The 12,417-nt window shown below is 37.8% G+C and overlaps 1 protein-coding gene across 1 annotated transcript; it reads right to left on the reverse strand.

Moving 5' to 3' along the window:
- Window positions 1–4: 4 nt before the first annotated feature.
- LOC111786858 (U-box domain-containing protein 33-like) lies at window positions 5–3,975 on the reverse strand. The gene is made up of 7 exons (XM_023667071.1): window positions 3,600–3,975; window positions 3,402–3,520; window positions 2,748–2,866; window positions 2,288–2,675; window positions 1,667–2,215; window positions 284–1,003; window positions 5–202 (listed from the first exon to the last, which is right to left on the reverse strand). The coding sequence occupies exons 1-7, from the start codon at window positions 3,787–3,789 to the stop codon at window positions 20–22; spliced, it is 2,268 nt and encodes a 755-aa protein (XP_023522839.1). The 5' UTR covers window positions 3,790–3,975; the 3' UTR covers window positions 5–19.
- Window positions 3,976–12,417: the final 8,442 nt, after the last annotated feature.

Below are 12,417 nucleotides of genomic sequence, written 5' to 3' on the forward strand. Positions count from 1 at the left end.
GAACTGTTCCCTTTTGGAGTTATGATTTACAAAGCCAGTTATGAATTGCAAGCCGCAGAGTGTGGTTTGGAGTTACCTGCAAATGATTCAATCTCAAATTGGTCATCGGTGAAGTTTCACGACCATTTTTCAACCACGAGTGAATCGCTTCGCCTTCGTATGTGAACCCGTCTGCAGCAACATGAGGATCCTGCATTATCTCCTGAAACAAGTCCACACAGTTCATATATCAGAAGAGCCTTGGTGGAAGAGTCTTTCTGATACATCAAGAACACAAAGTTACCTGCAGGATGGGGCATAAGAAATAAGGTGGCACTGGTCTCTCTTCTGAGACATATAACTGTTCCAGTTCCCTAACGATAACCGGTGTTATATTCGGTCTGTCTCGACTCTTCAATTCACAGCATTGCAGAGCGAAGTCTACCAATCTCGTAGCAACAGTTTCTGGCCATTCTCCAGCAGATGAATCCAAAACGAGTTCTAATTGTCCAGACGATAATGCGTTTCGCACTTCACTAGCTAGTCCGACTGCTGGCTTTCCAGTGAGTAGCTGCAGAATGATGAGCCCAAATGAGTAGACATCAGATAGAGGAGTTAGCACTTTGGTTCTTTGGAACTCTGGATCTGTGTATGAGAAAGCACCCTTAGGCACAGTGCTCATTGGGAGACTTTGAAAGTAGCGGAACTCCTCAGATACTAACCGGCGAATACCGAAATGACCAATCTTGCAGCTAAGTTGGGAATCTAGAAGGATGTTTTCAGGTTTAAGATCTCCATGGACAAGATTTTCAGGCTTGGAAGAGTGTAAAAAACAAAGGGCACTTGAGATTTCAGCGACTATTCGTGCTCGGATTCTCCATGTCAATGGAGTCTTACCCTTTGAAAAAAGGTGGTTTTGGAGACTCCCGTTCGGCAAGTACTCGTATATTAGTGACCAGGCTTCGGTACACACACCGAGCAACGTCACCAGATGAGGATGTCGTAATTCGCCAAGAACATATGCCTGCAAGTGCAAATATCTATCATGAACAAACATCGGTTCAAGCTCATCGCTAGCATATATTCGCTCTTCGGGCTTTCTTTTATAGGTTTCCCCTAGCATATATCGTGCTCTTTGGGCTTTCTTTTATAGGTTTCCCCTCCAGGTTTTGAAACGCCTCTTCTAACCCTTATAAGAAATGCTTCATTTTCCTCCCCAACCAATGTGGGATCACACAATCCACCTCTTTGGGGCCAGCGTCCTCGTTGGCACATCATTCGGTGCTTGGCTCTGATACCATTTGTAAACAGCACAAGCTCACTGCTAGCAGATATTGTCCTTTTTGAGCTTTCTCTTCTAGACTTACCCTCGAGGTTTAAAAAAAAAAAAACATCTCCACGAAGGAGATGGCTTCCCTCAAGGTTTTAAAACATGTTCACTCGAGAGAGGGCTTCCCCTCAAGGTTACTCGAGAGAGGGCTTCCCCTCAAGGTTTTAAAACATGTCCACTAGGGAGAGGTCCACTCGGGAGAGAGCGTCCCCTCAAGGTTTTAAAACATGTCCACCAGGAAGGGGTTTCTACACTCTTATAAGAAATGTTCCGTTCCTCTTTCCAACCAACGTGTGATATCACAAGAACAAAAGAAAACAAATTAAACTTTTGTAATAGACAAAGCAGAAAGCCAACCTCTCGCTGGAACTCTGATGGTTGCAGCATACTATGAGGATGCAGTTTAGATATGGCAACAGTTCTGCCCATCATCTCCCCCTTGTACATACACTCATAGCCCGCCTGACCAATCCGAAAGCTCTCGGAGAAGTTACACGTTGCGGTCTGTATCTCAGACAATGAAAATTCATCCAGCTGAGGCAATTCTTCAACAAATCCAATCAAGCTTCTACAATTTGCAGACTGAGCTTGTCCACTTTTCCACTGCTCAAGCCAATGCAACGCTTTCGCCTTCTGTTGTTTGAACTTCTGCTTCTCCTGCCATAGAACTGAAACAGATACTTGAATGAGCTCCAAATCTTTAGCTGCTTCATCCTGCCGAAGTTTCACTCTCTGTGTCTGACAGTCTAGAAGAGCAATGTTTTTCAGTGTCCTCCAAAGTTCTAGCTGCAGCTGCTCTCTTTCTGATATGAGCTTCTCCTTCTCCTGGATTGTAGTTCTTAATGAAAACTCAGCTTCTTGTCGTAATTTGCATTCACATGTACAAGTAGACTCAATGACTTTAGCCTATAAAAAAAGAAGCTCATTTTAAGTACAACAATTACAGGCAGACACAAGCAAAACGACCACTAACTGCACCTTGTTCATAGCTTCTAGAGCCAGCAATTCCAAATTTTTAGTGGCCTCCTCAGAGGACAAACCCATTTCATGTTTCAAGGGAGCTAGTTCTCCTTCAATCCATTCTCCATTTTTGACATTCATGGAGATTCTCGTGGAACAGGATTGAATAAAATCTAATGAGAATGACTTGTTCTCGCTATCACTATATTGAAATGATGAAGGACTAAAGTTTTCAGCAATTTGCATTGAATGTTGTCTTTGTGACATCAAAAAACTTGGACATTTAGCAGCTTGTCGTGTCGACACAAGCTTTCCTTTGTTGATAAACCATATTTCACAGAGGGAGGAAGCATTTTTAGCAGTGTAATCTGCTGTTCTAGACATCCTTCTATTGATCTTCATGAAGCTGCATTCAAATTTTTACATTCAAGTCAGAAACACAGTGATGATTAATCCACCAATCATTGTTTACACTTACTTATCTTGTACACTGACTTCAGTTCCCATAACAAGCCTCTTTATACAAAGTTTATCAACCAAATCCACGATACCCTTCCCAACATGGTCTGCTTCCATGGCAGCAAAACTAACTCTCACCTGAAAGTGTCATTAGATTATAATCATTTCAAGTTTGCCATTTGTGAGATCCCACGTCAATTGGGGAGGAGAACGAAGTATTCTTTATAAGCATATAGAAACCTCTCCCTAGCAGACGTATTTTAAAACCTTGAGAGGAAGTTGAAAAGGGAAAGCCCAAATAAGACAATATCGACCGGCGGTGGGCTTGGACTATTACAAATGGTATCATAGCCAGACACCGGGGCGATATGTGAGCGAAGAAACTGAGCCACGAAGGGGGGTGGACACGAGATAGTGTGCCAACAAAGACGCTGAGCCTCGAAGGGGGTGGATTGGGGGTCCCACATCGATTGGAAAAGGAAACGAAGCATTCTTCACAAAGAGATGCTGGGCCCTAAAGGGGATAGATTGTGATATCCCACCTCGATTGGGAGAAGAACAAATCATTCTTTACAAGGTGAAGAAACCTCTTAAGGAAAATCTCAAAAAAGATAATATCGGGTAGCCGTGGATTTGAGCTGCTACATGGTTATCGTCATTCTAAGAGTCTTACCTTAGCATCAGAGCAAATAGATAAATAAGTACTCAAAATCTTGATAGTCTTTGCCCATTCCTTCTTCCTATATGCAGCAACCATATGCGCATTAACTTGATTTGCTGCTAATTTTCCAACTGAACAACACACAAAAGAATTAGAAACTCAAATTTTCGATGCAACTTCCAGCAAAACTAAGTTAAAAAAAGAACTTACAGAGAGTTGGAATCCGGAGAGATGGATGATGAACGTGAAGTAGACGAACTTTTTTACCAGGAAAGCGACGAAGAGTCCACTGAAGCACACTCGTAGCTCCCCCCACAGACTTCCCGACAGCTACAAAAATCTCATCATCGCCGGCGACCGTGCCGCCATCTTCAATGGCGTAATCTACTGCCGACATCATATCAGACCCATAAACGAAATTGGGTCAGCAGAAAAGGTAGAAAACAGGGCATGAAGAGCACAAGATAGTCGATTCAGATGATGAGGATTTGTTCCCTTTGGTGGGGCTAAGTGTAGAACAGAGGATTCTGTGTATGACTTTTGATGTCCGGTGCTCAACAACAACTTCGATTAAGAACAGAAGAACTAAGAGAATTTGATATCTAAAAAAATCTCTTCAAAGTTCATATTCGTACCTTCTTAATGACATCATAATAACAACAAATTGAACATCAATTTCTAACCCTTATGAACACAATATATGATTTGATTTGGAATCTGGAGTTGGTATCTTTGGATGAATGTTGAGGATTAAGGGACATACTTCTCCATTATTATAATTAAGTCTTCAATATACATAAAGTCAACCTAATTTTGGACACAATATTGGTTACATACATTGTTAGCTCCATCCTTACTATTATAAACAATAAAAACTAATCAAGTTGGACTAAACATTTTTTTATGTTCCCATCTGATGAAGNTTTTTTTTTTTTTTTTTTTTTTTTTTTTTTTTTTTTTGAGCATTTGTACGTTGACATCTTAACATGAACATAGCTCAATGATGAATATTGAACCGATATTATCCTCGGCTTGAAAATCAACCCACCAAGATTTGTTTGATGCATTTGCCTTTATCACTATGTATACAACTTATAGTGGAAAGATACATATATGTGTGGAGATGAGTAATTGATCTAAATGTCCGTGTTCATATGTGTTTAATTATATATGAGTCGTCATCTGATATCGTATTGTATTAACTTTGTGCAGTGAAATACAATCTCTAATTTTTTATCATTTGATTCTCTCTTTTGAGTTTAAATTTCATTTGATAGTACGTTTATTCTGGAGAATCATTTAGCCTTGAAAAGTTTTAAAAATGATATACGAAGGAGAAGTTTTCACACTCTTTTCAGCCAATGTGAATCTTAAAATCTACTTTCTTGGGGGGCAGCAAGGTGGTACACGGCCGTTAACTAACTTTGATATTATTTGTAAATAGACCAAGCCCACTACTAGCAAATATTGTTTGTTTTAGCCTATGATATCGTTTCACGGTTTTAAAACGTGTCTGTTAAGAAGAGATTTTTACACCAAAGAAGGTTTGGTTTCCCTCTGTAATCAAGGTAGGATCTCAAGGTCAATTATCTTTTTTTTTTAAAGTCTTTTTCAATGAGATTTTTAACTTTATAGTGAATAGAGGAGGGATGTTCTATACATAAAGCTTCTCATGAACATGTGGGTATGAGTTTTAATGGCTATTGGGCCCAACCATGAAGCTTAGGTGTTTATTGGCTTTGGACCTAACTATTTATTTAACTTCGACACAACTTCCATATAACCCAATTCGACAGTATTAAGTTTAATTATTTGATCCAAAGCCCATAAACAACCTAAACTCGTAAAACTTGTAAACTTTCAAGTAACTGATCCCTTGGTTTGATGAACAAAAAGAAACGAAGATGGTTAGATTGGGTGTCGGGCTCAGGCGTTGGGAGTTGGGACAGGACCAATAGCTACACAAATGGAAGCACTTTTGTGCATTGCTATGCATCACGTAGATGAACCATGTCTGAAATTGAGCAGCAAACAAAGGTGGATCTCGAGGAGGAAGAGCCCCATCTTGTGTATGCCTCGCCTTTACATGCTTTACATGGATACTCATGATTTGGAGCCGTCTCTCTCAGATTTGTTTCATTTCCCTAAGCTTCACTCCCACTGCACCTTCTCATGCCTCAAACCGTTTATCCATAAAGCAGACTTCGACATTTGATGACTCCAATATTCCCTTATATTCTCTACGACATCGTCAAATTACAAGTAAAACATGTTTAATTTAGATATAGTTTTTGTTCATTTATGTAATTTTCTTTTACTCGGGTGTAACGAAAAAATACAATATGGTATGATATAATTAATATGGTATTGGGGTACATAAGTATTTTGTTGATGATGATGATTATTATTATTATTATAAGAGATGGGGACATGATGGTCGGAGATGGGAAGCAAAATTATGAAGCATGAGCATTGGATGCAATTATATGGCATCACAGTTCTGCAACTATTTTCCATCTTTCATTTAAAATAATATTATCAGCACAAAAAAGCACATTGTCCCACGTTAATCATCTCTCTCTCAATCACTTTTCTTTATAATATCATTTCAATTACTGAAATTAAGGTTTTGAATTTCCTACATTCTCTCTATAATTATTTTTTATTTCATCAGTTCTTCGATAAGTTTAGCATCTCGTGTTAAATAATTATTATTACGAGTAAAGTTCGAGGTGGAGATATAAAATTCATATTGAATTAGCATGTTGATGCTCAACAAGGTTGATGTTTTAACTCAATTAAATCGTGTTTAAGTTGAATGTGTTAACTTTTAGGTAATTATTTTTTAAAAAAAATTAACGTGGACATAATTTAATGGATAAAACAAAAATTATCGTTAAAAAAAATTTATGGTTTAATTTCGAGAAGATTTTTTTTTTTTTTACTAAAATCTTAACCTCATTTGTAACAAAGTGGAAGAGAGGTACATGAATGAATTATACCATATTCCAATGAGGGAATCATGATAATAAAATAGCTAAGAAATATGAGAGGGATATTAAAAATAGAATAGTTGACAAAATTTTAAAAGAATTGAAAATCATTACATATACCAACAATTCGTCTCAGTGCACCACTAGCAAATGTTGTCCGTTTTGACCCATTACGTATGGTTGTCAACCTCATAATTTTAAAACACGTCTACTATTGAGAGATTTTTACATTCTTATAAGGAATGTTTCGTTTCTTTCTACAACTGATGTGAAATCTCACAATCCACCCTCCTTTGAGACCTAATGTCCTCGTTGACACACTACCCAGTGACTAACTTTGATATCACAACAAGGTGTATATTCTTTTAAGTGACTCAATTGTAGGAACTTCATGGTTAAAGGTACTTTACTTTGAGCAATTTTCTAAAAACTTTCCTAAGATGCATGTGAATGAGGATAAAGTATACATGAATGACTCGTGTTAATCTGTGAGGATAGTCTTTACTCTTAAGAAGCAACAAGTAGTTGACGTGACTATGTTGCAAAAGAATATCGGAACTATCATGTGTCGAATCTTGATCCAAATTCTAAAGAGAGATCGTTAAGCACGCCATTAAATTTATGGGAAAATGGGTAAAAGGGAGAGAAAAGAGGGCATGAGGGAGGGGGCAACATAAGAATATAGTTGACTAAAATTGGGAATTTGAAAAGAAAAGAGGGACAAAAAGGGAAAGAAAAGGGAATGGGATCTTTTTAACCTATCAATTTTACCCTTAACATGCGGTGAAATCCATGCCATTCCACTGGGCCCCACACTTTATTCATAACCCCTAATCCATTATCCATGTCGTCACTCCTTACTTCATACATTTTTTTTTTTTTTTTTTTTTTTTTTTTCTTTCTTTTTTTGCTTGACTACCCTTTTAATATTTAGTATTCACAAAGGGGTACCTGTGTTTTGTAGCAATTTTCTCGTCGAAAAAACAAACAACATTTTCCCGACAGCCCTTGCACCAAAACACGACACATACATGCATGCATGCTTTGAAATGCTATGCTGTTTTTTTCTTTCTTGCTTTCTTTTTCTTTTTTATGTAGTGAACCACGTGGATGTGTGCCTCAAAGTTTGTAGAGATCTGGACTAAAGCGATTGCTAGGCCGAAACTTCATGTTCTCTTAAACCCTGCCTCACTCTTTTTAGCTACAGAGAGAAAGAGAACCATTCCATTTGAAATTTTATCCGCTTTGGCTTATTACAAATGGTATAAGAACAAGTCATTGAATAGTGTGAGGCTGTAACGACTCAAGCCCAACTCTAACAAATATTGTCCTCTTTTAACTTTTTCTCCTCTCCAAGTGATGTGGGATGTCACAGAGGCACTAGTCGGAAAAATTATTCAAGGAGACGGTCACTGTAACGGTCCAGATCCACCGCTAGCAGATATTGTCCTCTTTAGGCTTTCCCTTTCGAGCTTCCCCTCAAGGCGCCCTTGTTGACGATCCTTTACTCCAACAACATCTAGGGTTTCTCGAACAATTTGATATCTCACACCGAGTAAATCCTTAACCCTTCCTCCTCGTACTAAGAACCATGCATGAGATTTTCACCTCATACAGCTCCTCATTCAATTCTTTCGAAGTCAAAACGCATATACTCGTGGATGTTTGTTCTCCTCCCCAACCAACCAACCAACGTGGGACATTAGAATCGCGTATTAAAAAATGGTAAAGTAAAGAGGGAATACATGTGGATATGGATGTGTGTATATTTGTTGCATTGGATCCTTCACCCAAGTGCAGAATTTGAAAGCTCTTTTTCTATTTTTCCCTCACTCTCTGTCTGTCTTTTTCTCTCTCTACTCGGAACACCTTGAGAGCTAANATGATATATGACGGACAATATTGGTAAGTGGTGGGTTTGGTTCGTTTCAAATTGAGATCATGGGTGAATGAGTAATTTGTTACTTTTATTTTTTTTATTTTTTTTACATCGCAAAAACGAAATGCCCTTTATATATTATTTTTAAACTAATTAATATTTCACACAATAAACTATATTTAAATAACAAAAAATCATTTTTATTTTTATTTGATTCCAAGTTAGGAAAAGAGAGTACATGAATATTTTAATTTAGATATATGTTCTTAGACTAATAAATTACAGATAATTAAAATCATAAACTTCAAATGATACTTTATAATATATTATATTATATATATATCCATGTGAAGGACCTTCCCCCCCCACATTCAAATTAGGAATCCTACCAAAATAAAATGAAAAAAATGAAAAAAGAAAAAGGAATCCTAAGCCTAAAGCAAACAATCTCCATCACAAAATGAAGCATTATTATTATTATTATTATTATTATTATTATTTTTTTTTTTTTCTTTCTTTTTTTGCTTGACTACCCTTTTAATATTTAGTATTCACAAAGGGGTACCTGTGTTTTGTAGCAATTTTCTCGTCGAAAAAACAAACAACATTTTCCCGACAGCCCTTGCACCAAAACACGACACATACATGCATGCATGCTTTGAAATGCTATGCTGTTTTTTTCTTTCTTGCTTTCTTTTTCTTTTTTATGTAGTGAACCACGTGGATGTGTGCCTCAAAGTTTGTAGAGATCTGGACTAAAGCGATTGCTAGGCCGAAACTTCATGTTCTCTTAAACCCTGCCTCACTCTTTTTAGCTACAGAGAGAAAGAGAACCATTCCATTTGAAATTTTATCCGCTTTGGCTTATTACAAATGGTATAAGAACAAGTCATTGAATAGTGTGAGGCTGTAACGACTCAAGCCCAACTCTAACAAATATTGTCCTCTTTTAACTTTTTCTCCTCTCCAAGTGATGTGGGATGTCACAGAGGCACTAGTCGGAAAAATTATTCAAGGAGACGGTCACTGTAACGGTCCAGATCCACCGCTAGCAGATATTGTCCTCTTTAGGCTTTCCCTTTCGAGCTTCCCCTCAAGGCGCCCTTGTTGACGATCCTTTACTCCAACAACATCTAGGGTTTCTCGAACAATTTGTTAGGAATCACGACTCTTCACAATGGTATGATATTGTCCACTTTGAGCATAAACTCTCATGGCTTTGCTTTGGGCTTCCCCAAAAGGTCTCATACCAATGGAGATAGTATTCCTCACTTATAAACACATGATCTTCCACTAAATTAACCAATGTGGGACACTCCCAATCCCAATAATCCTCAACAGATATTGTCCTCTTTAGGCTTTCCCTTTCGAGCTTCCCCTCAAGGCGCCCTTGTTGACGATCCTTTACTCCAACAATATCTAGGGTTTCTCGAACAATTTGATATCTCACACCGAGTAAATCCTTAACCCTTCCTCCTCGTACTAAGAACCATGCATGAGATTTTCACCTCATACAGCTCCTCATTCAATTCTTTCGAAGTCAAAACGCATATACTCGTGGATGTTTGTTCTCCTCCCCAACCAACCAACCAACGTGGGACATTAGAATCGCGTATTAAAAAATGGTAAAGTAAAGAGGGAATACATGTGGATATGGATGTGTGTATATTTGTTGCATTGGATCCTTCACCCAAGTGCAGAATTTGAAAGCTCTTTTTCTATTTTTCCCTCACTCTCTGTCTGTCTTTTTCTCTCTCTACTCGGAACACCTTGAGAGCTAAAATCCAAAGCCATTGAAAATCACACAACACAAACAAGAAACAAACACATGTAGTGGGTTTCATAATTATATATCCCCCCAACCCTCTTTCAACTCCTATATTTCCACACCCTCCTCTCNTATTATTATTATTATTATTATTATTATTATTAATTCACTCCAAGACATCAAAATGGGCAGCATTTGTGGGACCCATTTAACATTTTCTTATTGCACAAAATAATATGATAAATTTATCTCATCTCGATCATATTTTCTACTAAATCGGTGCACAGTCTGAATAAACAGAGAATAGACAATTTATTCTTAAAATATCTAAATATTTATTTATAAAATACTTGTATATCTGGCCTAAAATACACCGACATTGTAGTCGTACTACCGACGATATTTTTCTCCATTTTTATTTTTTAGTTGTGGAACAGGAAAAAGAAAAATAGTTATAATCATTCGAGCAAAATCGGTAAATGCCCATAATTTTTTATGCACATCATTTTCTATCATTACAACTGGAAAGTCAACAAGCTCAATAAGAGCCTAAGAAATCACATTTCATCTGAATAGTTTCACTCCAATATGTATTTTAGGAATTTTAAAGATTAGAGGAGAATGTATGAATGAAAATAAAACATTTCACAAACTCAAAGTAAATTGGGGAGGAAGTGGTATTGAAATTGAAAAAGGGTTAGGGTTAGATGTGAGGGTGAGCGTGCATGGGAGCAATGATCATAGCAGAGGTTGTCTCCAGCATCCGACAGTGGATGAACAACTATACTTCCCTTTTTGAATATTACACACCAAACCATCCAACCACATAGCTTTCTCCACAAAATTACAAGCCCATGTTTTTTTTTTTTTTTTCTTTCTTTTTTTGCTTGACTACCCTTTTAATATTTAGTATTCACAAAGGGGTACCTGTGTTTTGTAGCAATTTTCTCGTCGAAAAAACAAACAACATTTTCCCGACAGCCCTTGCACCAAAACACGACACATACATGCATGCATGCTTTGAAATGCTATGCTGTTTTTTTCTTTCTTGCTTTCTTTTTCTTTTTTATGTAGTGAACCACGTGGATGTGTGCCTCAAAGTTTGTAGAGATCTGGACTAAAGCGATTGCTAGGCCGAAACTTCATGTTCTCTTAAACCCTGCCTCACTCTTTTTAGCTACAGAGAGAAAGAGAACCATTCCATTTGAAATTTTATCCGCTTTGGCTTATTACAAATGGTATAAGAACAAGTCATTGAATAGTGTGAGGCTGTAACGACTCAAGCCCAACTCTAACAAATATTGTCCTCTTTTAACTTTTTCTCCTCTCCAAGTGATGTGGGATGTCACAGAGGCACTAGTCGGAAAAATTATTCAAGGAGACGGTCACTGTAACGGTCCAGATCCACCGCTAGCAGATATTGTCCTCTTTAGGCTTTCCCTTTCGAGCTTCCCCTCAAGGCGCCCTTGTTGACGATCCTTTACTCCAACAACATCTAGGGTTTCTCGAACAATTTGTTAGGAATCACGACTCTTCACAATGGTATGATATTGTCCACTTTGAGCATAAACTCTCATGGCTTTGCTTTGGGCTTCCCCAAAAGGTCTCATACCAATGGAGATAGTATTCCTCACTTATAAACACATGATCTTCCACTAAATTAACCAATGTGGGACACTCCCAATCCCAATAATCCTCAACAGATATTGTCCTCTTTAGGCTTTCCCTTTCGAGCTTCCCCTCAAGGCGCCCTTGTTGACGATCCTTTACTCCAACAATATCTAGGGTTTCTCGAACAATTTGATATCTCACACCGAGTAAATCCTTAACCCTTCCTCCTCGTACTAAGAACCATGCATGAGATTTTCACCTCATACAGCTCCTCATTCAATTCTTTCGAAGTCAAAACGCATATACTCGTGGATGTTTGTTCTCCTCCCCAACCAACCAACCAACGTGGGACATTAGAATCGCGTATTAAAAAATGGTAAAGTAAAGAGGGAATACATGTGGATATGGATGTGTGTATATTTGTTGCATTGGATCCTTCACCCAAGTGCAGAATTTGAAAGCTCTTTTTCTATTTTTCCCTCACTCTCTGTCTGTCTTTTTCTCTCTCTACTCGGAACACCTTGAGAGCTAAAATCCAAAGCCATTGAAAATCACACAACACAAACAAGAAACAAACACATGTAGTGGGTTTCATAATTATATATCCCCCCAACCCTCTTTCAACTCCTATATTTCCACACCCTCCTCTCTTATTTTCCTCTCCCAATTTCCTTTTTTTACCTTCCATGCACGTATTTTCACTTCATGGCCCTCTTCAATTCCAGTATCTTACTCTCTGAAAATGATGTAAACGCCATGGAATTCACTTTTCTTCTC

This window comes from Cucurbita pepo, chromosome LG02 (genome assembly GCF_002806865.2).
Source record: "Cucurbita pepo subsp. pepo cultivar mu-cu-16 chromosome LG02, ASM280686v2, whole genome shotgun sequence".
Lineage (NCBI taxonomy): Eukaryota > Viridiplantae > Streptophyta > Magnoliopsida > Cucurbitales > Cucurbitaceae > Cucurbita > Cucurbita pepo.

Coding starts and splice junctions, on each gene's coding strand:
- LOC111786858 (XM_023667071.1), bottom strand. CDS start 3,789: ATGATGTCGGCAGTAGATTACGCCATTGAAGATGGCGGCACGGTCGCC. Junction 2,867..3,401: donor CTATTTGCTCTGATGCTAAG/GTAAGACTCTTA, acceptor TGACACTTTCAG/GTGAGAGTTAGTTTTGCTGC. Junction 203..283: donor TCTTATGCCCCATCCTGCAG/GTAACTTTGTGT, acceptor GACTTGTTTCAG/GAGATAATGCAGGATCCTCA.